This window comes from Empidonax traillii, unplaced genomic scaffold (genome assembly GCF_003031625.1).
Source record: "Empidonax traillii isolate 1590-97213 ecotype Southwest subspecies unplaced genomic scaffold, ASM303162v1 scaffold383:size710549, whole genome shotgun sequence".
Classification (NCBI taxonomy): domain Eukaryota; kingdom Metazoa; phylum Chordata; class Aves; order Passeriformes; family Tyrannidae; genus Empidonax; species Empidonax traillii.
This window is the reverse complement of record NW_020955576.1, coordinates 647,318-672,103: the sequence shown is the minus strand read 5'-3', so window position 1 is coordinate 672,103 and position 24,786 is coordinate 647,318. Positions and strand designations below refer to the sequence as shown.

Below are 24,786 nucleotides of genomic sequence, written 5' to 3'. Positions count from 1 at the left end.
CTCCTGGGCTGGCTGTTGAACCTGCTGTTTTCCCTGGAAGCATCTCACTGGAGGAGCACCACAGCGCTTTAATGATGTTTAATTATCTTTATTGAATATGCTGAATACTAACTTTGAATTCCCGGCTTTCTCCTGCCCTCGGCTCTCTGTGCCACGCAGTCTCTGTGCTCTCAGGGAACTCACATGCCTTCCTGAGCACCCAGCTCCCCTGGGCTCCCTCTTTCCTGGGGTATTCTGCACCAGTTTAATGAGAAAACAGGCCTTAAAAGTTTAGGAACACCACGTTCCGCAGTGAAGAGCCCAACGCGTCAGTCCATGCAGCGCCAGGGCCTTTTTTGTGTGTGCTGTCGTGGCTTTTTCTGTGTAATAGGAAGTGTTTTCTGCAGAGTGTGTAATTCAGCTTGTTGGGAAGTGCTGGCTGGCGTTTTGCCTTCCTGAGGCTGAGCCACATATTTGGTTCCTCTCTAATTCTCTAAAAAAAATATCAGTGTTTGCAAGAGCGAAGCACACATGGCCAGCAGTGTGCCCAGGTGGGCAAGAAGGCCAATGGCAACTTGGCCTGGATCAAGAACAGTGTGGCCAGCAGGACCAGGGCAGTGATTGTCCCCCTGTGCTGGGCACTGCTGAGGCCACACCTTGAATCCTGGGGTCAATTTTGGGGCCCCTCACAACAGAAGAGACACTGAGGGGCCCTGTGCTGGGTGGGGACACCCTGGCACAGGTTGCCCAGAGAAGCTGTGGCTGCCCCATCCCTGGAAGTGTTCCAGGCCAGGTTGGACGGGCCTTGGAGCCTCCTGGTTTAGTGGAAGGTGTCCCTGCCCATGGCAAGGGGTGGGGTGAGATGAGCTTTAAGGTCCCTTCCAAGCAAGCCATTCTGTGATTGTATAATATAATTGATTTTCCCCAGAGAAAAGCATGTCCTGAGGTCTTTGGGCTGCTCGTGTGTTTGGGATTGTGGTCGGATCACTGGGAGTTGTGGCAGTCGGTGGCGTGGGGTGGCACAGCTGAGATGGGGCTGTTTCTCATTTTTGGGGTGATTTGCTGTTTGTTGTCTCATAGCCTTAGTAAAGCCTCACTCACTGCTGACCTTTCATTATCCAGCATCCAGTCTGAGCCCTCTTCTAGCAGTGGATGGATGGATGTAGGATCCCTGTCAGGAGAATCTCTGTGGGCTAAACTTGTTCTTTTAAGAACTCAGGCACCCCATTGCTGCCATGTTTGTGGCTCCCCAGTTGGGTTCAGGAGCCGTACTGGGACCTGCTGTCATTTCTGGCATGTGGCAGTGTGAAATCTAGCGCAAGAGAATTGTAAAGCCCCTCCAAAACCTTGGAATTCCAGCCTGAAATTCAGGTGGTGGCACTGCACCCACCCTTCCCATAGGAAGGGTAGTGCAGCCTCCGGGTTTTTGGGGTCAGGTGTCAGTCCAGTTGGCTTAGAAAGTGAAGTTCCCTGCTTGTGCTCTAAAAAAACTCCCCTTTGCTCCCAGGTTTGGAAGCTCTGGCCATGGATCAGAAAGGCTATCGACGGGGGAGCTTCCAGAGCAGCACCAGTGATGAGGATATGCTGGAAATAGCCGGAGCATCTGTGGACTTATCCATGGCAGACGATGACCCACCACTCGACAGGGAGATGGGAGGTAACACCCACGGGCTTTCCCCTGTTTTTCCTGGTGGCTTTTGGTAGGATTTCATGCTAATATTTTCTGTGTGTATCCTGCTGGCCTCTGCCCAGGATGGGTCTGACGTGTCCTGGCACCAGGGTGAAGAGTTTGCAGGATTCTGTGCTGGATTGCATCCCTCTCTGTGTGGTTCCTGTGCTGTGAGATGTAACATACTCTCTCCCACTGCTTTGTTTTTTGGGCTTCTGGATAGTCCCTTCTGGAGTTTTCCAAAATAGCAGCTGCAAGGAAGAGGTGGCGGTGCCAGGAGGGAGGATATGAGTGCCATGGGAAGGGATGGCAACCCAGGGGGGGTTGTGATGTTTGCAGAGACTCTCCTCTCCCCTCTGTTCCCCTCTCTTCTCTTCTTCTTTACCTGTAATTTTAAAGGTTTTCCCCTGTGGAGAGAATCTCGCACTGTGACAGCAGAGAAGGGTTTATTGGCTTCCCCTGCCAACCCTCAGCTGTCCAGAGGGTCTGTTCTTCCTCCAAGAGTCTGAACTGTGACATTAGTGGAGAAGGGATGAATCTACATGGGTCTGCTGAGCTTTGGCACTGGACAAGCAAGTCCTGCCTGCTTGTACCCTCTGTGAATTATCACAGGTTACTGTAAAAGCACAAATACTTCATCTGGGGCTCTGTGCCTTCCCGTAAACCATCTCGTCTTCTTCTTCCTGCACACCTTTCACTGTAGGGCAGAAATTCAAAAGAAATCCCTCTGATTTGCTTCCCAGCTGTGTGCTCTGCCTCTGGAAGGGAAGACAGGCTTCCCAAAAATGTCACCTGCCAGGAGCCCGAAGTGCCAGCTTTTCTGCAGGTTGCCTTGTGAGGCCGATGTGATCCTTGTCCACTCGGCTTGGGCAGAGGAGGGATCACTGTGTGTGGGTCAGCTCTGAGAGAGAAACATCTGTGTGTGGTTCAAAACCCTCTGTCACTGTGCAGAGGGATTTATGTGCATGCCTTACCTCCCAAATGTGTTGTTCCCTGGGTTCCCTCAACACAGAGGAGGGTGGTGTCAGCTCTCTGGGGTGAAACCTGGGCTCGGGTTTGATGTTTAGAGAAAAGGAGCTTAATCCTTTAATTTCTTGTCAGGAGATTGTTATCCCATGGAGCTTAGAAGCAGTAGTGGGTGACTTGATCCGAGTTTTGCTGTTGGCTGGGAACAGCATCTGGTTGTTCCTCTCCTTGTTTAACAGGCTTTTCCCATCTCCACTGAGGACATTTGAAGGCCTGTGGCTACTTTTATAAAAAAAGCAGGACTCTGCCCCACTGGCACCTCTGGCTTGAAGTGATGGTGGTGGCAGCACTTCAGGGGGCTGAGAATCACAGAATCCTTTGGGTTGGAAAAGCTCTCCAAGACCATCAAGTCCAACCATCCCCCACGTTCCTCAAGTGCCACATCCATATGGCAGTTAAATTCCTTCAGGGATGGTGACCCCACCACTGCTCTGGGCAGCCTGTGCCAGGGCTGGACAACCCTTTCCATGAAGAAATTTTCCATCATATCCAACCTGACCTTCCCTGGAGTTGCTCCCCTGGACGAGGCTCTCTCTGTTGACAGGATGCTCAAGTCCACGGGAAAGGTGACACAGAAGTAAAAGAGGAAATGTAAAAGGGGAAAGAGCTCCTTGCCCAAATGGCAGTTTCGGTTCACCCTGTGACTTTCCCCTGGTGACTTCAGGAGAAGTCAGCTGGCAAATGTTTGGGTGCCAGGTGTGAAACCTGAGGCTGTGGGGGCACAGATTTCGCTGGAGCCAGGGAGGTGGTGACTGAGCTTCTCCCTGCAAACCTCAGCCTGGTGTGGTGTTGGATGGGGACCAGGTAGTGATGCCTTTGGGAACCAGAACCCTGCCCTGCCTTAACCCCTTCTCCCCTCTCCAAGGCTGTCAAACTCTCCTGCAAGGGTGGTGGCTTTTCAAATTGAAAGAGCATCCAAAACTGGAGCTTCCAGCTCCTGCCAGGTGCCCAGAGGAGGAAGTGTCACCTCCTGCCTGATGGATCTGTAAATCTGGAACGTCTGTGGCAGCTGGAGCTCCTCAGAGCTTTCCTTTAGGGGGCCTTGACTGGTGAGTGACAGTGGCAGGGCTCTGCTGGGAACCACCAGCCTTGCTGCTGCTGAAATGTAGATATTCCAAGTGCTTCAGGCCTGTTTCAGTCAAACTGCTCTAAAACCAACTGCAGTGGCTTCTCATGCCTGTTTGTGTCACTGAAACCTCACCACGAGTAACACATTCTCTCCCTCTTACCTCCTCTGGTCTGGACTTCAGCATTTTATCAGTAAAATGGAACAGATAAGACTTTCCTTGATTACTGTGGGCTTTTTTTTCCACGCTGTTAAGTTGTGCTTGGGAGTCAGACTGTTTAAACAAATCCCCTGACACTTTTATAGTTTTCCTTGCAGTCTTGGCACTAAGGTAATGCTGCTACAGCAGGAAATGAGGGAACCTTAGCAGTGCTTCCTCAAAGTTGTTGTCAGAGTTGGGATTTACATCTTGGCCAAAGGGTTCATGGGGTGGCACAGTCTTTTTAAGGATGCAGAATCCTAGAATCATTACGTAGTTTGCATTGGAAAGGGACCTTTAAAGGTCATCTGGCTTCCTAGAAGTTGTTTCATCTCACTGGTGTCACCTTTCTGTTTCACAGTCAAGGTGCCCAGAGCTACACGTGATGTCCAAGGTGCATTTGTGCAGCAGCGAACCTCTGCTGCTTCTTGGCTTAGGGAATTTTAAAGAAAAGAGCTGTTTCCTGGTTGCCTCCCTTCAGTTATTGAGCAACCACTTGCTGAGTGTTGTCGCAGACACTTGAAGTCAAACGTGCTGACTTAGAGCAGGAGGGTTTGCAGTTCTTTTCCTCCTCCTCTAAACCTTGGTTTTTTTGGCAGTGAGTTTCTCCTGCTCCCTCCAATCCCAGCTGTGAGTCTCTAAAGCCAGCCCCAGACATGCTGGTTACCCAAAACACTGCCCCAAGTGTAGTCACCACTTCTCCAAACCTCTTAGAAATACATGGAATGGCCCAGGACAAGCAGAACTGAGTGGGATTCCAGGGTTGCCTTTCTCCTGGTTTGAAAACAGAGGGATTTGTTCATTATCCTGTGTCTCTGTCCTGTTGCTTTTCTGGGAGAAAGCTTCCCTGTTACTCCCCAACAGCTTAATTTGCTTTAGATCTTGTAAAGGAAATTCTGTCCAAAGCTTCATGGGTACCTAAATCATGGTCACTTGGATTCTATCTGCAGTCCTGTTGATTGTTGGGGTTTTTTTTGGATGAAATAGAAGATTTATGAGCCTGATTCCTTTAGCCAAATCTGCTGGAAAAGCTGCCTTGCCAAGAAATGTCTCCTAGACAGAGGGGGTTGCTTCTGCCAACCTTGTTATGAGGGCAACTCCTACCGATTCCTGGATAGCCCTTTCCAAGACTGTTGGAATGCCAGTGGTTTCCCCTGAACAGGTTAAAGAATGTGGTGGGTGTTTAAGTGAGGTGGCAATGCTGGTTTGTCTCGTGTTTTATTTCAGTGGCCCTTTCCCCACTCGGGCAGTGGGGAGGCAGCACCAGCTCGGGAGCAATAAGATGTAATGCTTGGGAGTCATGGAAGCCTCTGGATGGGCTTTAAATTGTAGGAGCAAAGGACTGTGCTCCCCTTTCTTTCAGAGGAAGATTTAAACGTGTTTCAGGTGGAAGGAAGTGGTGGAAGGTCTCCTTTTCTCTGTAGGATTGAATGTTTTTTTTTTTTTTTCTCTTTGAGCTCTAAAGGCAAGAATGGAGGCAGGTAATGACAGGGGAGGGTTTGAACTGAGAGGGGAGATTTAGGTTAGATCCAAGAAATCCTTCCCTGTGAGGATGGTGAGGCCCTGGCACAGGTTGCCCAGGGAAGCTGTGACTGCCCCTGGATGCCTGGAAGTGTCCAAGGCCAGATTGGACGGGGCTTGGAGCAACCTGGGCTGGTGGAAGGTGTCCCTGCCCATGGCAGTGGGTGGGACTGGATGGGCTTTGAGGTCCCTTCCAACCCAAACCATTCTGTGACTCCACAATCAGAGATCTGAATGCACAGTTTACCCTCACTGATTCCTGGTGCTTATGAGCACAAATAGGATTTAGCAGCGAGTTAGTCTCCATCTTAAATTAAAAATTTAATTAAAACTTGGAGTGGGAACCTCGAGCTGGCACATCTCCCCTGGCTTTTTTCTGTCACCTGCCTTCCTCAGCCAGAGCTCTGGAGCAGTTAATCAGTGAGACCAAAGCCAGCACGTGGAGGGCGTAGAGTTTCAGTCTGAATGTCTGAATGACAAGTTATCACCAGCAAATTGGAGCTGGAGGAACTTAATCACCAGCCTTGTGCACATTGAATGGCAAGATAAAGGTGCTCGTGAGGCCCGGGGTTGGGAGAGCGCTTTGAAGTATTGACTGTGCCGAGAGGACAAAAGGACAATCCAGTGGCTGTCTGCTGGAAGGACAGTGAGCAAGAGCTATTCAGCGGGGAAATTGTGAGCTGGGTGGGAAAAGAAAGGGGTTTGTGTGTCAGTACATCAGTGACTGACCCACGGGGGTCGGGAGGCTGCTGATAAATGTGTGTTTTCCTGTGCCGCATCCTGACGTGGTGCAGAGCAGGATATGTCCCAGGCTGGTGTGCCAGGAGTATTCCTGGTGGGAGGTGGGGAGCAGGGTGCTCTGTCTGGGGTGTCCCTCCACGGACAGGCTGGTGAGGTGGTTAAGGGTCGGGTTTGGCGTATCTTTGGGGTGAAGGGGAATCGGTGTGTGGGTCGGGGCAGTCCCAAGCACAAATTCAGGCTGGGTGGAGAATGGATGGAGAACAGCCCTGAGGAGAGGGTTGTGGGGGTGCTGGTGGATGAGAAGCTCCACATACCCTGGCTGTGTGCTCTGTACCCAGAAACCAACAGTGCTCTGGGCTCATCCCCATCGTGGGCAACAGGGCGGGGGGGATTCTCCCCTTCTGCCCACTCAGGTGAGACCCCACCTGCAGAGCTGCCTCCAGCTCTGGGAACAACATCAGAAGATGTGGAGCTGCTGGATGAGTCCAGAGGAGGCCACGGAGATGCTCCCAGGGCTGGAGCCCCTCTGCTCTGGAGCCAGGCTGGGACAGCTGGGGGGGTTCACCTGGAGAAGAGAAGGATCCAGAGAGACTTGAGAGCCCCTTGCAGGGCCTAAAGGGGCTCCAGGAGAGCTGGAGAGGGACTGGGGACAAGAGATGGAGGGACAGGACAAGGGGAAATGGCTTCAAACTGGCACAGGTTGCCCAGAGAAACTGTGGCTGCTCCATCCCTGGAAGTGTTCAAGACTAGGATGGACAGGGCTTGGAGCAACCTGGGCTAGTGGAAAGTGTTCCTGCCATGGCAGGGAGTGAAGTGGGATGAGCTTTTAGGTCCCTTCCACCACAGACCCTCTGTGACTCTGATCACATCTGAGTGTGCACTTCACCCTGCCTGATTCTTGGTGCTTATGAGCACAAGCAGCATTTTCCAGGGAGTTTTCTCCAGCCCCAGCTCTGCAGCTCTCAGCCTGCAGCACAGCAAATGGGTTTTAGTCCCGGGCAATCCATTCTGCCAGATAGATTGTCCCGAGTGCTGCCGGAGCGGCTCCGCTCGTTGCTCTTTGGGGTGCATCGGGATTCCCCCATCTCTGGCCAGAGCTCGCTCCCTCTGCCCTTTCCTGCGAGCCTGACCCTCTCCCTGTGCCTCTCCAATCCTGTCCCTCCGTGGAGGTGCAAGGGCTGGCTCATGTGACGGTGCCGGTGACGACATGCCGGGTTGGGGGGGGGGGCAGCACCGCTGCGGGATCGGAGTCCGGAGGAAGAGGATGCAGCAAGTGCCGCTGTGAGCCCCGGGAACACCCCCTGACCCGCGGCCATGGCACAGACAGACCCCCAGAGGTGCTCCCGAGGAGCGGCTGAGCCAGGGTGAGGAGACCCTTCCAGGGAGGAGGAGGAGGAGGTGTGAGCCAAGGGGAACGTGTCCGTGTGTCCCTGCAGGCTGTGGAGGCAGCGGGCAAACTGCTGGGGCTGGGATGGAGGTGTTGGATCAGGGTGGGTGGGCAGTGGGATTTCTGCTGTGTAATGGTTGTGCACTGCCTGCAGACCCCCGGCTTTCCCCGGATTTGCAGGAGCAAGGGAGCGGTGGCAGGGATCTGCAGGTGCCCTGGCTGTCCCCTTGCTGCTGGCAGGACCCTTCCTAAACGCCGGGGCTTTGTGGGGGTGGCACAGGGCAGAGTCTGTAACTTTAACAAGCCCTGCCTGGTTTTCCCGAGCCAGAGCCTGAAGTGGAGGATTAATTAACCCGTTCTGGGGAGGTGATCAAAACACCGAGGAATCTGTGTTTAGAAATGAGCTGTAACAGGGTCACTTTTCACTTTCTGATTTAGAGATCTGGACATTCCCGACAACAGGAGAACCTGTGCAGTGGCAAAGCATCACTGAGCTCATTTTCCTCCTTTATTCCTGTCTGCTTATTCTAGGATCCTTGATTTGCAACCAGCTGAGGCAGGAAATATGATCTTGATAAATATTTATGGCTGTCAGCCATTTTACCGTTCTGGATTACTCCTGGAAAAAAAATATAAGGATGTTTCCTCATTATCTTCTGTCAAATGGACAATTGTGGTGTAGGGCTGGAGACCTTAGGATTCTGCTTTGGGAATGGAAACCCTGGTGCTGTAGGATGGGCAGGCTGGGCTCAGTGGAGATCCTGGAGAGTGGGATCAGGCTCCAAACTGCACCTGCCTGGTTTGGAGACTGTGAGTCCCTTCTTCATGTGGGATCACACAGGCCGAGGATGGGATCATGGATGGGATCACAGGCTGTGGTGTGGATGGGAGGGGATCACATTGGCTGTACCTGAGGGATTGAGGGGGCCATCAGAGTCCCATGACCTGCAGCCCCTCTGGCATTGCATCTCTGTGCTTGCTTTGTGCCCTCAGGGTCTGGTTTGTGGTGCTCCCCTGGCAGCCCTGAGCTGGGAAAGCATTCCCAGGATAGCTCCAAGTCACTGGTCTGGGCAGTTTTTCCGGGACAGTGAGCACGGAATGCCCCTGATCTCAGCTTCTTGCAGATAATGATTCTCAGAGTGTTCTGTTTGCCTGGTTTAACTCTCCTGTGTTAATGCTTTAATTTAGGACAGCTGTATCTTTAATCTTCAGGAAACATTGCAGTGGATATGCCAGAAAAACAGTGGAATAGGCAGTGAGATGGGAATGGTTGGGGTACTTCTAGGATAGTTGGTCATTCCTGTAGAAACAAAGAGAACTCCTCAGGCTGGGCTGCCTCGCTTGAGGATGGGAGTGCAGGGCAGTCACTCACCTGCTTTTTGAGGTGGATTTGGTGTTGTCTTTGGCATTGCTGGGCTTGGTGAACCCGTCATTCCCCCCAGAGCCACCTCATCCCTGGAAATGTGGCCGTGGTAGTTCCTTGTCTGGTGGACATGAAGGCCTGGATGGATTTTGGCTTCCCAGAAGTCTCTCACCAGCCGTCAGTAACCACCCCTCCGTCCCCAGATCTATATTCCAGATTTTCCAGGGCACAAGGATGTTAAAAACACACTGCAGTGTGAGAAGGGGGCCCTGGGCAGCGCTACCCAGGCGGGCAGGAGGAGCTCCAGGTACCTCAGTGCTCCACGTTCCCCCACCTGGTTGTCTGTTGTTATCAGGGGCATTTATTCAGGGAGGTTCTGGTCCATCAGATTTATAGGAGAGAGCTTGGAATTTCCAGTGGGGATATTTGAACAGGGAAGCCTTGATGCCAGTTTGTGTATTTGCAAGCTTTTCACCTCAAAAATGTCCTTAAAGCCAGGAATTCCTTGTGGCTGTTGGCAAACGTGCCCTGTTTGCTTCCCTGTGCAAGCTGGGGCTCGTGGCCTGCGCTCTCACCATTGGGAAGAGCTCTGGAGAACTCCAGTTCACCTTCTTTTTGTCCCAGATGAAGTGAGGAGCGTTTTTAAGTGGGTTATTTTGTGGTGGTTGTCAGTTCTGTACATGACTCATCTTGTTTTCCTGGGCCTTCTTCCCTGTGAAGAGGCAGCCGTGCCAATCTGGGAGATGGGTTGGGAAGACATCACAGCTCTCTTTTCCCCTCCTGCTTTAGATGATGGGGCAGAGAGCAGCTGTTTGAATTCCTTGGTTTTCCCATCTGGAGACACCTTTGCCCTGGTGATAGCTGCAACCTAAACATGCTGAGTGAAATATCCTTCTGCCTGGGAGTTTTAACCCTGCTTTTCCACACCGCTTCCCAGTTTTGATTGGATTTTGGCTTTTGCTCTTCTGGTCTTCCCTCTGGATGGCTGGAAACACTTAGTGTCTTACAAAACCATGATTTTGGGAACGTACACCCACTCTAACCGTCGTTTTCCATGGGCTGGAGCAGGTTAGGGAGGAGGTTGAGTGGTTTGGCTGAGTTCTCTCCACCAAGGGAGGCTGCAAGCCCCAGTTTGATGTTTTCCCAATGGTATCCCTTTTGGTACCACTGTTTCTGTTTTCCATGCCCCATTGGATGCTTTGCTTTCCCTGTATCCCTGCTCCCATCCATGCCCTCCTGCCCACCCTACTCCTCTCATCCTCGCCATATCCACCTGGGATTCCCTTCAGCTCGCCTGGGGGTCTCAAATATTCCCTTTCTCCTCTCCCTCTCCACTCTGCTTGCCTCAAATGGCAAAATATTCCTCGTGGCAAGTCCTGGATTTGGGGAGAAGTAAACATCTAGTGCTGATTCCCTTTGGTTTTGAACAGTCATTTCCAGGAAAGCCCCATCTCCATGTGAGCTGCTGGAGCTGGGAAGGCTGTACCTGGCACAGATCACTGGGGTATTTAGCTCAGAGAACACCTCAGTAGCTCTATTTCCACTAAAACCTGTGGTTCCCCCCTTTAATTAGTGTTTTGGGGTTTTATAAAAAAGGGAGAAACTAAGAAATGCTCAATTTCCACCTTTCCTCCCCCCACCAGGCTTTTCCACGTATAATGGAGGAGGGATGAATGGCAAAAGCACCATGATGGATTTCCTGGAGGAACCTCTTCCTGGAGTGGGCACCTATGAAGATTTTAACACCATAGACTGGGTGCGAGAGAAATCCAGGGACCGGGACAGGCACAGGGAGGTAAAAATTCCTACTCCTCCTCACTGGCACCGAGGGCAGGATAATGAACTTTGTTAATCCAAGTTCTGATTGCTGGGGTAGGGAGGCAATTCCTGGAATCACGTGGGATGAAGGGGTTAACCTTAGGATGGGAGGTGAGGGCTTTAGTTAGAGGCCAAGGAGCCCTAAATCCCACGTGTTGCAGGTTATCGGTGGCTACTTCTCTTCTGAAGACTTTTATCTATTTAAAATGCGGGTTTCAGATAGGCAAACCAGCCTGTTTTTCTGCTTTCACAACAGCAAAGGTGAAAGATGCTCTTTCTGTTGGAATTTTTTTGTTTGAGAAGTGCAATTCTTCCAGAATTCTTCCAGAATCTCTTCACCATTGTGCAATTCAGGGAATTTGCTCAGAAAGCAAGGGAGACTTTAAATAAAGTACCCATGTCCTCAGTCTGCTCCTGCCTCACTGGCAGCACTCTTGGAGGGTGATGACTGAACTCAACCTGTCTATTTGTTTCCCAAAATATTCTTTGATTCTTTATTTTTTTTCCCCTGGGCCTCACAAAACAACTTGTGTTATTGCTAACAGGACCCAAACAGAGCACAGACCCTGCTCTGGGTGTGAATAAATACAAGAAATACAGTGTAATGCCCCCAAATTTGAGGGAGTACAGACTCAGCCAAGGGGATCCATGTCCCTGCTGCCTCCTGCCCCAAAACTGGTCCTGTCACTGGGTTAAGAGTCCAAACCCCAAACCCTGGTCACAGGTGTGGGTACAAAGGTGGTGCCCATCAGCGTGGGACAGTTTCCTGTCTGCAGAGATCAGAGAATCATGGAATGGTTTTGGTGGGAAGGACTTTAAAGACCATACAGTTCCATCCCCCTGCCATGGGCAGGGACACTTTCCACTAGCCCAGGTTGCTCCAGGGCCCAGCCAACCTGGCCTTGGACACTTCCAGGGATGGGGCAGCCACAGCTTCTCTGGGCAACCTGTGCCAGGGCCTCCCCACCCTCACAGCCAGTAATTCCTTCCCAATATCCCATCTAACCCTGCCCTCTGGCAGTGGGAAGCCATTCCCCCTTGTCCTGTGACTCCAGGCCCTTGTCCAAAGTTCCTTTCCAGTTCTCCTGGAGCCCCTTTAGGCACTGCGAGGGACTCTTAAGGTCTCCCTGGAGCCTTTTGTTCTCCAGACTGGACAACCCCAGCCTGTCTTCATAGGAGAGATCAAATCAGGTCAAGTCAGGAGTTAGGGCTGGCCGAAGAAGTGTGAGGTTTGTCCAGTGGAAAGAAATCTAAAGGAAGTAGTTTTGGCAGCCTCCCCAAGCCCTCCTGGATTCCGTCACAGGGATCAGCGTGGCATTTGGAAAAACCCAACGGACGCCCATCCAGGCAGAAAGGATTCTTCCTGCATTTATTCCTCATTTAGTGGGTATTAGTTGTGTGCATCAATGTGCCTTTTTATCTGGGAATAATAGTGGAGAGCTGGAATGTTTCCCTTGGGAGAGGCAGCTGGGTACCCGGGGCACACAATGGCTGTTCTGTCCCCCTTTGTCCGCCTGTCAGGAGCAGTGAGACTGACAGGCCTCAGCTCAGCCTGGGGCGTCTGGGATGGGGCTGAGTCCCACTTCCCAGTGCCACCATTGCCTTCTTGCAAGCCTGACCGTTCCTCTGTGCTGGCATTAAACCTGTGACCCCCTTGTGTCCATATCCTTGAGGCCCTGGCACAGAGCTGCTGTGGCTGCCCCATCCCTGGAAGTGTCCAAGGCCGGGTTGGATGGGGCTTGGAGCAACCTGGGATAAGGAAGATGTCCCTGTCTGTGGCAGGTGTTGGAACTGGGTGATCTTTAAGGTCCCTTTGCCCTCAGATCATTCTGGGGTTCCACGATCCTTGATCCATTCTCCTACACCTCCCAACCAGCTGGTGCATTTACTGCACCAGCTGTAGGAGCAGCTGCTGTCTGATGCTTTTTCTCTCCCCCCACCCACCTAGAGTAGAGTGACAGTGTCAACAAGTAGTTCTTAGAGCATTTACACCAGGATTTTTGTTTCCTTTTGAAAACCCTTTCCCAGATCACCAACAGAAGCAAAGAGTCCACCTGGGCGCTGCTGCACAGCGTGAGCGATGCCTTCTCTGGCTGGTTGCTGATGCTCTTCATTGGGTTGTTGGCAGGTAAGAGCAAACCTCCAAGGAAAACTAATTCCTGCGCTACAGCATGAGGATCAATTCCTTCACAAGCCCTGGGAGGTCCCTGGAGCAGGATTTGTCCCTGGATTGAGGACTGGTGCCGACACTGAGGGCTCTGCCGCTGCATTGTAGTTCACAGAGGTTTATTTTTAAGTGTTTTGGGGCCCCGTTTGTGCAAAAAAAAAAAAAACAAAACTGAGGCTGAGAGCTGTCCTGGGCACTGCTCTGGGTCTGCTGCTGGTACAGAGCTCTGAAATAAATAAAAAAAAATGTTAATTAAAGCAGAGCTGATGGAAATGCTGGGCTGGAGGAGAGTGCTGTGCTTTGTGTACATCAATGCCAAACACTCCTCGGGGGCACTGCAGAGGTTAATGCCAAGGACTGCCAGCAAGAGTTACTTCTTTTTTGGGTTTTTTTTCCTCACTTTACGTGGATATAAAAATCAAGAGGTGTTTTTTGAAAGTCATCTTCTTTCAGGGTTTGGCTAGCTGAGACCTCTTAAATGACTTAGAAGCAAACTTTGGCCCTAGGGCAGCAGGAGTAAATCACTTGGATACAGATCTTCCCGATAGGAAGCAGGGAAGCATCTGTCACGAGGGATGGAGTGAAATCTCCTGTTAATATTTACCAAGGAAGGCTGCTGGCCAGTTTGTCATTAACTGGTGGATTTGCTGAATGTTGATTGCAGCCCCTGAAGCTTGTGCTGCCACTTGCTCCTTATGGATCAGGGGTCCCTGTTCCTGGCCTCTGCTTTGGTCTGGGGGTTTGGGTGAGAACAGAGCTGATCCCAGTGATCTTTGGGAATCACAGAAGTTATTAATAGAAATTGCATGAAGATTCCTCTTTTAAAATTCAAATTAACTTCTGTGCTGGCTCTGCTGGCGTTGTTTCACTTGGCACAGTTGTAACTTCCCCCCCCCCCTTTATTTTTCTTCTTCTAAATTGGGATTGGAAGTGGTTTTTTTCCAAATTCAGAGTTATTCCTGTCACAGTGTCGGTGTTGTTGGTGCAGCTCCTGGATTCTGGTGACACATTTTGTCTGAGTCCTCCAAGAATGCTGCTGTGCTGTGTTTAATAAACAGTTTTTCAGTGTCATTGGGAAGAATTAATTGCTGGGGATGCAGGGTGGAACACAGTCAGCTTTTGAAATATCAGCTGTGCTGCTCCCTCACCTGCTCTTTTCAATATATTGAAATTATTCGAAATCAAGCAAATCTGCCCCTTTAGCTCTCCACAGAATGAAAGTGAACTGTAGGCAGGAATACCAGTGTTGCTCTGTGTGTTGGAGGGTGAGTCAGGAATTAGTGGGGCAGACTGTGACCTTCAGGTGTTTGAGTGTGCACAAGGTGATTATTAAACTATTCTGGTTTGGGTTTGGTTTTTTTTTTCCTTTAAACCAGGCTCCTTGGCAGGGCTGATCGACATCTCTGCCCACTGGATGACGGATCTGAAGGAAGGAGTGTGCTTGGCAGGGTTCTGGTTCAACCACGAGCACTGCTGCTGGAAATCCAACACCACCTTCACCGACAGAGACAAGTGTCCCGAGTGGAAGAGCTGGTCCCAGCTCATCCTCGGCTATGGAGAGGTGACTGCAGCTGCTTTTGCTGCTGGATTCCCCAGTTACCCAGCCTCTACCATCCCAGGGAGTGATCTGGGTGGAGATGCAAGAAGTCCAAGCTCTGGGTGGTTCGGTGGTTTAACACTCATCATTGGGGTCTTCCAAGGGTGTCAACAAGTTACTGATGTGTTGTCCTCAGAGGGGATGTGGGGAAACAAAACACTGCCACGTTTAGAGGTGCAGTGTGTTAGCTGTGTGTCCAAGATGTGGTGCTTGGAGGGTATTTTGCCCGTGAACATTCTGGGGGAATGTCACTGGCTCCAGTCCTGTGTTTGGGGCAGCTCTGTGCAGTGGAGCAGCTGTTTGACTGGGACAACACTGAGCCAAGTGTTGTCACTTGTTGTCACAGCCATTTCCAAGCTGAGGTTGAATTTGAGGTCTTTTCCAGCCTAAACAATTCCATGATTCTCCTCCTGTACCTTGTTTGCTGTTTAATGAATGGCTTGTGGGGGTGGAATTGGTTCATCCCCATAACCCAGCACGTGTACCTCACCCTTGAAACCTCAGGCTTAGGGTAGCTCTCTCCATTTTTGGCCAGTAACTCTCTGAGATGACCTGCTGTTTCCCTGTGCTCACTTCAGTGCACAGGTTTGATATGGGCTCACTTGAAATGATCGAATTTGGGCATTTTTCTCTGTCTTTTTCCAGGGAGCATTTGCATATATTCTTAACTACTTCATGTACGTTGTCTGGGCCTTGATGTTCTCCCTCCTTGCTGTGCTACTTGTGAAGGGGTTTGCTCCTTATGCCTGTGGCTCAGGGATCCCAGAGGTGAGTGAGAATGAGAGTGGGTTGTTTTTCAGGTGGGGTAGGGGATCCACCTTCCAAAACTTACGCACAACCTGCTGTGGAATAATTTCTTCTACTTTAGGTGGTGGCTTAATATATGGGTGTTTTTCCAGTTGTTCTGAAACATGTCTAGTACTAAAATCTCTGTGGAATCCCTTCAAAAATTAAGATGTTTTGGCATTTCCTGCAGGAGGTACTGCTTGGGTGGTTCTCCATCTGGGATAGGGGCCCTGAAGGAAGGACTCAGATGGCTGGTTCTGCCTTTACATGAAGGGATATTTTTACAGACTCTGAGTTAATTTGATAACTCGGGGGGGCACTCTGAAACTTGTAGGGTAGGGCAGGGTTGGGAATGCCCAGTAAATCAGGAGCTCTGACCAGGGCTTGAATGAAAGCCTGTAGAGCTTTGTGTGCTTGACTTCCAGATCAAAACTATCTTAAGTGGTTTCATCATTAGAGGCTACCTGGGCAAGTGGACGCTGGTCATCAAAACCATCACCCTCGTGCTGGCCGTGTCCTCAGGGCTGAGCCTGGGCAAGGAGGGGCCCCTGGTCCACGTCGCCTGCTGCTGTGGGAACATCCTGTGCCATCTCTTCACCAAGTACCGCAAGAACGAAGCCAAGCGCAGAGAGGTACGTGGAGACACCAGGCTGGGGAGGTCGTGGCTCTGGGGCTGCCCCCCCTGGGGGTAAATTGCTCTGCTGTGGCATGTTCTACGTGTGCCAATGTAGCTTCTGCTGAACCAAACCTGGCAGAACCCACTGGGTGGGCTGGCAGGGTTTGGGGGGGCTCCACAGCACCTCCACTTATGTCACACCCTGCTGAGACATGAGGGGAGTGTGAGACAGGAAAACTCGGGGTGTTCTGTGGGGTGAAATTACTGCTGTTGTATTGTACTGAAGCTTTATCTGAGGTGAAATCAGCTGAAACAGAAAAGGAAGTTGCCAGTGATGCCACTTCTACTCATTTAGGGCTGGGACTGCTGAAGTGCTAACACTGATTTTTTTTTTGGAGCTACTTCTCCCTCGGGAACTGGCTCATTGCACCTTTTCCCTGCTGCTTTAAGGCAGGTCAGACCCAGCTGACCGTGCACTGGCTGCAGATAAACATGTACAAATCTAAGTGAAGGCAAACAAAAGAAGAGGGGGTGGTTGGGGAGGGCTGAGAAGTCTGACTGCCTTTGTCCCTCCCTCAGGTGCTGTCAGCAGCCGCCGCCGCCGGCGTGTCGGTGGCTTTTGGTGCGCCCATCGGAGGAGTGCTCTTCAGCCTGGAGGAGGTAACCTTGGCTCTTGAGCTGCTTTAGTGCAGAACTGGCCCTGCTGGGTTAAAACCACAGCCCACTCCTCTCTGCCGGGCTGTGGAGAGCAGAGCCTCTGGAATACTGTATGTACCAGGCCAAAATACGAGCTGGGGGTTCAGGTAATTCTTATGAGTGCTGAAGGGTTAATTTGGGATGATGTCTGTCCATAGCTTTGCCATAAACTTGTTGGTTTCCCCTGCTCTGAGCGTGATCAGCATTGCTGACTGCTCACAGCCACAGTTGTGTTTTCCATGTAGAATCACTGAGGTTGGAAAAGACCTCCAAGATCATTGAGTCCAACCTGTGACTGATCCCCACCTTGTCAACCAGACCAGAACACTGAGTGCCATACCCATCCCTCCAGGGATGAGGACTCCACCACCTCCCTGGGCAGCCCCTTCCAATGTTTTACAACCCTTCCAGTGAAGAAATTCCTCCTGTTGCCCAACCTGACCCTCCCCTGGCACAGCTCGAGGCCATCTCCTCTTGTCCGGTCTCCTGAGAGCTCTGTTCCAGGGTACTGGGGAACAAACTTCTCTGGCTTATCAGCCCCCTTTTCTTCCCAAGGAGCTTCTAATCCTTGATCTCAGCTGTGAAAGGATCATCACTGCTTGCCTCAAGACTTAGCTGAGGGGAGGGCCATGATGGCTTTCAGAGGAGGGCTGGGATGGATGTGCTCAGCTGAGCACTAGTTGCGGTGGCAGCGATAGCACTAGCACGTGCTGCTGTTTGGCACTTTGGACCTTGCAGAGCCACACAGTTCTCCAGAATCAGCTCATGGCTGATGTGTAACACCTTTTATTATCCAAGTGAGTTGCTTCAGGGAACACAGAGGGCACTTGCTGCGGAGGAAGTGGGGAGGCCAGGGCCCATCCCACTCATTGCAAACCCCTGTTGATCAGGAGCTCCAAATCAAGCCTGGGCTGCTTGGCTGGAGAGGAGGGGATGAGCCAGCAGACATGGATCTCTGCCCCTGGTTCTACTTCCTGCAGTGGGGTAGTGACAAGTGTTGAAGTGACCAAATGTGCTTTGTTGTTGCCTTTAGGTGAGCTACTACTTCCCTCTCAAGACGCTGTGGCGCTCCTTCTTCGCCGCGCTGGTCGCTGCCTTCACCCTGCGCTCCATCAACCCCTTCGGGAACAGCCGCCTCGTTCTCTTCTACGTGGAGTTTCACATGCCATGGCACCTGCTGGAGCTGGTGCCCTTCATCCTGCTGGGAATTTTCGGTGGACTCTGGGGAGCTTTCTTCATTCGCAGCAACATCGCCTGGTGCCGGCGGCGCAAGACGACCCGGCTGGGCAAATACCCCGTGCTGGAGGTGTTTGTGGTCACGGCCATCACAGCCATCCTGGCCTTCCCCAACGAGTACACCAGGATGAGCACCAGCGAGCTCATTTCGGAGCTCTTCAACGACTGTGGGATTTTGGACTCGTCCAAGCTCTGCGAGTACGTGAATGATTTCAACAGCACCAAGGGGGACGACCTGCCGGACCGCGCCGCCGGCCCGGGCGTGTACACGGCCATGTGGCAGCTGGCTCTGGCCCTCATCATGAAGGTCTTCATCACCATCTTTACCTTTGGCATGAAGGTGAGGCTTGCCTGTAAAGGACTCCTGGTCCCAAAGTACAATTCCCTCCCTAACCGGACATGTTTCCCCCCTGAGCTCTGCTGTAAGGTAACAGGCTGCAGTTATTGGTCTTGCCCCTTGTACCTCAGGGCAGTAGAAACCTTTCATCCTGAGTATGAGCACCAAGTGCAGTCACAAAACTGGTGTCTCAGGGCTCCACATCCTATCTTCCTGACGCAGAATTGTCCTGCTTCAAACCTTTTCGATGTATATGTGGTACAGATGCAACAGCTAACTGCAAAGCAATCGATACCTTAATTTGTAAATGCTTAATCGTAGCTGTTCCTTGCTCTGATGGTTTGGAACTCATTTGGTGCAGCCTCTGGAGCTGCAGTTGTAGTACCCAGGTCTGAGCTCTCCTGCAATGGGGTTCAGGTGGTGGAGATGAGTATTACCCCTTTCCCCCAGTCCTCAAGAGTCTGTCCAGAAAGGTGACCCCACCACAGAGGTTTGGCATTGCTGTTGCCCTGAGGTCCAAGGCAGCCACTGAGTCTGTAAGAGAGACTAGGTGTGACAAAGCTGTATGGCCACTGTGGAAACAAAAAGGGAGGGAGGGAATTCCCTAACTTCAAACAACAGGTGCTTCCAGAGTCCTGGAACAGCACAACAGAGCTGAAACGTGCTGGCAGTGGCTTTGCTGGGTGTCACTTGTGCTGCGTGTGCTAATTCCCTGTCACGGTGGAGTTTGGATTTCTGGCAGGGAAGAAGGATGATTCCACTCCCAGTGTGTGAAGGAAGAGAGTGGGAAAATCCCATGCCTGCAGTAATCATGTGGTGGTGTGGTTGGAAAGGCGTGGAGTTAGCAGCTTGAGGGTGAAGGTTGGTTATGATCTCTTTTGAGAAGAGCTTGTTCTGTTCCACACCAACCAATTTTGTGGCTGGTTCTCCTGGTCAGAAAGGAGAAAATTCAGACTCTCTTGCAGAGTACTTGGAGCACGAGGGTGCAGGAAGAGCAGAGGGGAGAGGGCTTGGAGTAACCTGGTCTAGTGGGAGGTGTTCCTGCCTGTGGCAGGGGGTGGAACTCGATGAGCTTTAAGGTCCCTTCCAACTCAAACTGCTCCAGGATTCTCTGATCCTTGACAGTTTTTGTGTCCCTGCTCACTGCACGGGGGTTGGACTATAGAAGACCTCTAAAGCATTGCTTCCAACTCAGCAGTTGTGTGACTTTAACTCCAGCAAACCCTCTAACTGTGTCCGTCTGGGGGTTCCATCCCTCACCCGGGAAGCCTCCGGGCGCCGGCGCTCACCCACACGTTGTTCCCACAGGTGCCCTCGGGCCTCTTCATCCCCAGCATGGCCGTGGGGGCCATCGCAGGGCGGCTGCTCGGGGTGGCCGTGGAGCAGCTGGCCTTCTACCACCACGACTGGGCCATCTTCAGCGGCTGGTGCAGCCAGGGGGCCGACTGCATCACCCCTGGCCTCTACGCCATGGTGGGCGCCGCGGCGTGTCTGGGTAAGCACAGCGCTCCCCAGGGCCTGCCCGTGGGCTGGGGCGTGGCTGGCCACGGGAAGAGGCGTTGTAGGGGGTTAAAGGTTGGACTCGGGTGATCTCAGAGGTCTTTTTCAGCTTTAATCGTGGAATCACAGAATGGTTGGGGTTGGAAGGGACCTTAAAGGTCACCTTGTCCTACTGCTCAGCGACTCTGTGGTGGAGGAGCTGCAGTTGTGGCAGGCCATTCACCTCCAGAGCCTCCAGTGCCATGTGTTTCTCATCCTGTTGGTGTTCTTTTGCCAGCCCCAACCTGGCACTGGACATGGCAGGCTCCGGTGGGGAGCTCCGGAGTGGGAGCCAGGACGGATTAGGCTGCCCAGGGACTTACATTTTCCTGTGGGATTTTTTAAGTAAAATGTTTCAATTCGTTTTACTTCCTGTTCTGGCCTTAAGTCTCGTGGTGCAATTCTGCTTTCAAGTGTTTTTTCGTACCACTTCTTCCTCTGGGCTGAGTTTGAGAGACTGGGTGCACGTGATCCAACGTCACTTTCCAATCCTCCCAGTCCTGTAATTCCCGATCCTCTTCTCCACAGAATATGTGTAACTCTTAAGGCACTACTTTATCAGGAGAAACTCTCAGGAACAATAAAAACATGTTACCAAACCCCATCCTGGACCTTTCTAGAGGGGGATACACCTTGTCTGATCAAGCTGGTCTAGTGGAAGGTGTCCCTGCCCATATCAGGGGCTTGGAACAAGATAGATTTTAAGGTTCCTTCCAGCCTTCTGGGATTGTTGTCATGTCAGAGCCCAGCAACATGACCTGTGCTGGTGCCAGCCCTTCCCTGGGTGGCAGAGGGCGGGTGAAGCACACCTGGGAAGCAGGTGGAATATCCCCCAAATCACCCATTTGTGTGGTGTGCCTTCCTGTGCCGTGCCTGCAGGCGGGGTGACCCGGATGACCGTGTCGCTGGTGGTCATCATGTTCGAGCTCACGGGGGGGCTGGAGTACATCGTCCCCCTGATGGCAGCGGCCATGACCAGCAAGTGGGTGGCCGACGCCATCGGGCGGGAGGGGATTTACGACGCCCACATCCGCCTCAACGGGTACCCCTTCCTGGAGGCCAAGGAGGAGTTCTCGCACAAGACGCGGGCCATGGACGTGATGAGGCCGCGCAAGAACGACCCCCCCCTGACGGTCATCACCCAGGACAGCATGACCGTGGAGGACGTGGAGACCATCGTCACGAAAACCACCTACAGCGGCTACCCCGTGGTGGTGTCCCGGGCGTCCCAGCGCCTGGTGGGCTTCGTCCTCAGGAGGGACCTCATCATTTCAATCGGTAAGAGGCGACACTGCGCGGGGGAAGCGCTGCTGGCAGGGGCCTTAAATACCTGTGCGTGCACGAGTGGGAAGGTCTGAGGGATGGCCAGGGCTTGGCACGTTTTCCAGTCCTGACCCAAGTGACCTCCATGGAGCCTGTGCCAGTCGTTAAGTGCTTAAAAATAGTCCTTTAACTGCTCTGCATGGGACCCAAATTGGTGACTTATAAAAGTACAAAGCATTTTATCTACTGCCTCTTAAAACTGGGAAGTTAAAGATCTCCAGAACTTGTATTTACCTGGCCAGAGCACAACGCCTTGGTCTTGGGCAGAGCATGTTCTGGTCTCACCCCTGGGGTGGAGCTTTGGAGACCTGGGAGGTTCTGCTGCCTCTTCTCCCAGGTAACAAGTGACAGGAGGAGAGGAAATGACGTGAAGTTGTGCCAGGGGAGGCTTAGGTTTGGCATACTGGGGAAAGTTTTTTCATGGAAAGGGTTGTCCAGCTCTGGCACAGGCTGCCCAGGCGGTGTCCCCATCCCTGGAAGTGTTCAGAAAACGTGTGGATGTGGCACTCGAGGACGTGGTTAGTGGTGAACATGGTGGTAGTGCTGCGTTGATGGTTGGACTTGATTATCTTAAAAGGTCTTTTCCAACCTTATTGATTACATGATTCCATTAGAAGGAAGGCTGGAAACATACTCCCCCCTCAGTGGGGAAGGAACAGCTCAGGTGAAAGGAAGAATAGACTTCTAAGGATATCCAGTGTGGGCAGAGGAAAGGGAATGCTCTTCCATTTAGAAAAGGAAAGGAGGGCTGATATTTAATCAAATATTTCTTCTTCCAGAAAACGCACGGAAGAAGCAGGATGGGATCGTGAGCACTTCAATTATTTGTTTCACTGACTACTGTCCCCCACTGCCTCCGAGCTCCCCTTCTGTGCTGAAACTCAGGAGCATCCTGGACCTCAGTCCCTTCACAGTGACGGATGAAACGCCCATGGAAATCGTCGTGGATATTTTCCGCAAGCTGGGATTGCGCCAGTGCCTGGTCACTCACAACGGGTAAGAGCCCTGGGGTCCCTGGGTCAGAGCCTCCCCTGCTCTCCAGGGACAGAGGGAACATCCATGGGCATCCCTGCTGGATGCTGGAGCAGTTTTTGCCTGGAAGAAGGGAACTGTGAAGGCCAGTTCCAGCTGGAGCAGGAAGATAAGGCTATAAGGCCCAGCTTCTGTGCTGATGGGTCTCTGCAGCTGATGGGCTCAGACCTCCTCCCAAATCTGTCCATGTGCATCCTGGAATTTGCTTTGGTGCTGATAAAAGTAGTTTGAGGAGGGGAAGGATGAGAGCAAACTGCATGATCTGTTCCTGGAGCATGGCACCAGCAAGGTGGGGGTCGGGCTCTTCCAGGTAACAAGTGACAGGACAAGGGAAAGTGGCCTCAAGCTGTGCCAAGGCAGGTTCAGGTTGGGTATCAGGAAGAATTTCTTCATGGAAAGAGTTGTAAAACATTGGAACTGCCCAGGGAGGTGGTGGAGTCCCCTTCCCTGGAGGTGTCCAAGGAAGGACTGGACGTGGCACTCAGTGTTCTTGCCACGCCCCTTCAGGAATTGGGTTTGGGGTCTTTTGATCTTCAGATCCCAAAAGGTTCTTCAGCCCCTGCAAGGGCCTCAAATAGCCCTGCCGGGGACCCTTCTGGGGGTGTCAGTGTGTTAAAAACGTGTTTCATTTTCCAGGAAGCTGCTGGGGATCATCACCAAAAAGGATGTACTAAAGCACATTGCACAGATGGCCAACCAGGACCCAGAGTCCATCCTCTTCAACTAGAGGCAGACTGTAGGAACTGTGTGTCCACACACATGGAACTTTCTAGCCCATCCTGGATAGACTTTCCTATTTTTATTGAGACCATGGAACTGTTTCCAGAGTTTTCCTCCATGGAGCCGAAGAAGATAATTTTTTTTTTTCTACCAGATAACCAATTGCACTACGGAATCTGTGGAACAGGATCTTCTTTTTAGAAGAAAAATAGACTTTATTTACGTTGCTTTTGTGAAGTTGCATTGGAAAGATTCCATGAAGGAGTAAAAGCAAAGTGTTAGAGAATTGTATTTCCTCCTCTTCTTTCATTGGAACTGTTGTTACTAACATGGGGAGGAAAAACCAAGGTGTTTTTGCACCTCCAGAGGTGTGGAAGGAGCAGGATGATCTTGCACAGCGTTCAGGTGGTGGCAGAGGGGGACATGGCTGTACTCAGGGTGGTGTATTCCCAATTAGCCACTTGGGAAAAATTGGAACCTTGTAAGGCCAAAATAGGGGAGGGAAAATTAAAAATTGTCCAGCTGAGGCTGCTTGTCCGAAAGAAGGAAAAAAACCAAACCAGACCAACCCTCCCCCTTAAAATTGGGCCCAGTTTCTGATTGGGAAGAAGCTGGTTTTGATTAATTAGTGAATGTATTAATTACTCTGCCGCTGCCTTGCCGGGAGAGCCCCAAGGAGGAGGCAGGAAGAGTTCACAGATGTGTTCCCCTCCTGATCCCTTTTACAGATCCATGCCCAAGGATTCAGTCTCCTTGATTTCCCTTAAGCATGTCATGAAAATCCCAGAGGCTGAGCCTGATGTTCCTGCCCTTTCCCAAAAACCCCGATGGTGCTGGACATTGCACAGGTGACCTCCTCCTCCTCACCACCTGTCCCACCGGAGAGCCCCGCACCCAGAATGTCCACAGGGATGTGTGTGCTGTTCCCTGCTCCCTTCCCACGCCAGATCCCAGCTGGAGAACTCCCAGCACGGCCACTTCCCTGCGGCGCTGCTCCAGGTCTCCTCTGGCCAACAACTATGCAATAAACCCTTCCCAGCCTGGTCCACCGTGTCCCTCTGTGCTCCTCAGTCCTTGTCCCAGAGCTGACCAAATGACTTTCCTGTTAATAAAACTGTGCCCATTCCCTGGAAGCGGGGAGGTTTATGGATGCTGGGGAGGCTGGTGCTGTTTGTCGTGGCCGCGGTTGTTTCACGCTCCGTGACAGACCTGTTCTGTGGGGAGTGGGGGCTCCTGGCTGGAAGGTGGGTACACCTCAGGCTCTCTCAAATGCAAACAAATTCCTCATCTTTCCATGGAGCAAAAGCCAGATTCTTTATCTTCCAAAGCCATCCAGGAGCCCGTCCCTGCTGCTGCTGCTTCCAGTCGGCAGTGGTGTGGCGATGTTGTAATTCTTGTACAGCTCAAAGCTGCCTCAGCGTGAGATGTCACTGACAGATCCCATTCCTTCTGCTTGGAAAAAAATAAATGCCTGGCCTGGTTTGTGGTGGTTTTGTGCAGCAGGAGATGGTTGGAATGCTTTGTGTGCTGCTTCAGCCCGGGCCAGCAGCAGCTTTGCCTTTAAATGCCTGTTGTTGTTCTACTTGCAGGGCAGGTAGGTGCTCTGGGGATCTGGGGCTCAGTCCAGGGACGAACCTGCCTTCTCCCACTCCCCTGGGGGCTCTTTGGCAGGGATGCCTGTCCTGCACATGCTGGCTTCTCTTCCCTGTGGCACACTTGGAACACCAGAAAGACAAAGCTTTTCGACTTTCCTCTTCACCTTATCACAAGTAGGAGGGCTCTAGCTTGAAAAATACGGTCCCTGCTTCAATTAGATCCACGATCCATGAGCGGATTCCTTTGCCAGTGGGAAGGCTGCAGCAGCCCAGTGCAAAGGTGAGGGCAGGAGGTGCCAGAAGGGAAATCTGTGTGCAGTCTGAAGCATCCAGCTGGCTGGAGGGTCATCCCAGATGGAACATCCCAGCTGGC

At 51.9% G+C, this 24,786-nt stretch overlaps 1 protein-coding gene across 5 annotated transcripts in view; it reads left to right on the top strand.

Annotated features, from left to right (window-relative positions):
- LOC114062094 (H(+)/Cl(-) exchange transporter 5) overlaps positions 1-24,383 on the top strand; it is a 33,194-nt gene extending 8,811 nt beyond the window's left edge. For 3 of the 5 annotated variants that reach the window (XM_027893149.1, XM_027893151.1, XM_027893148.1), the window contains exons 2-13: positions 1,487-1,636; positions 10,595-10,746; positions 12,798-12,897; positions 14,313-14,497; positions 15,179-15,301; positions 15,745-15,951; positions 16,515-16,595; positions 17,665-18,207; positions 19,513-19,699; positions 20,623-21,021; positions 21,846-22,062; positions 22,735-24,383. In XM_027893149.1, coding sequence (XP_027748950.1) covers positions 1,487-1,636; positions 10,595-10,746; positions 12,798-12,897; positions 14,313-14,497; positions 15,179-15,301; positions 15,745-15,951; positions 16,515-16,595; positions 17,665-18,207; positions 19,513-19,699; positions 20,623-21,021; positions 21,846-22,062; positions 22,735-22,825 — 2,435 coding nt within the window. In that variant the 3' untranslated portion in view covers positions 22,826-24,383. Of the gene's footprint in view, positions 1-417; positions 531-1,486; positions 1,637-7,427; positions 7,566-10,594; positions 10,747-12,797; positions 12,898-14,312; positions 14,498-15,178; positions 15,302-15,744; positions 15,952-16,514; positions 16,596-17,664; positions 18,208-19,512; positions 19,700-20,622; positions 21,022-21,845; positions 22,063-22,734 lie in introns of those variants that run through there. The other 2 variants (XM_027893153.1, XM_027893152.1) reach the window with 2 other exon arrangements.
- The last annotated feature ends 403 nt before the right edge of the window (positions 24,384-24,786 follow it).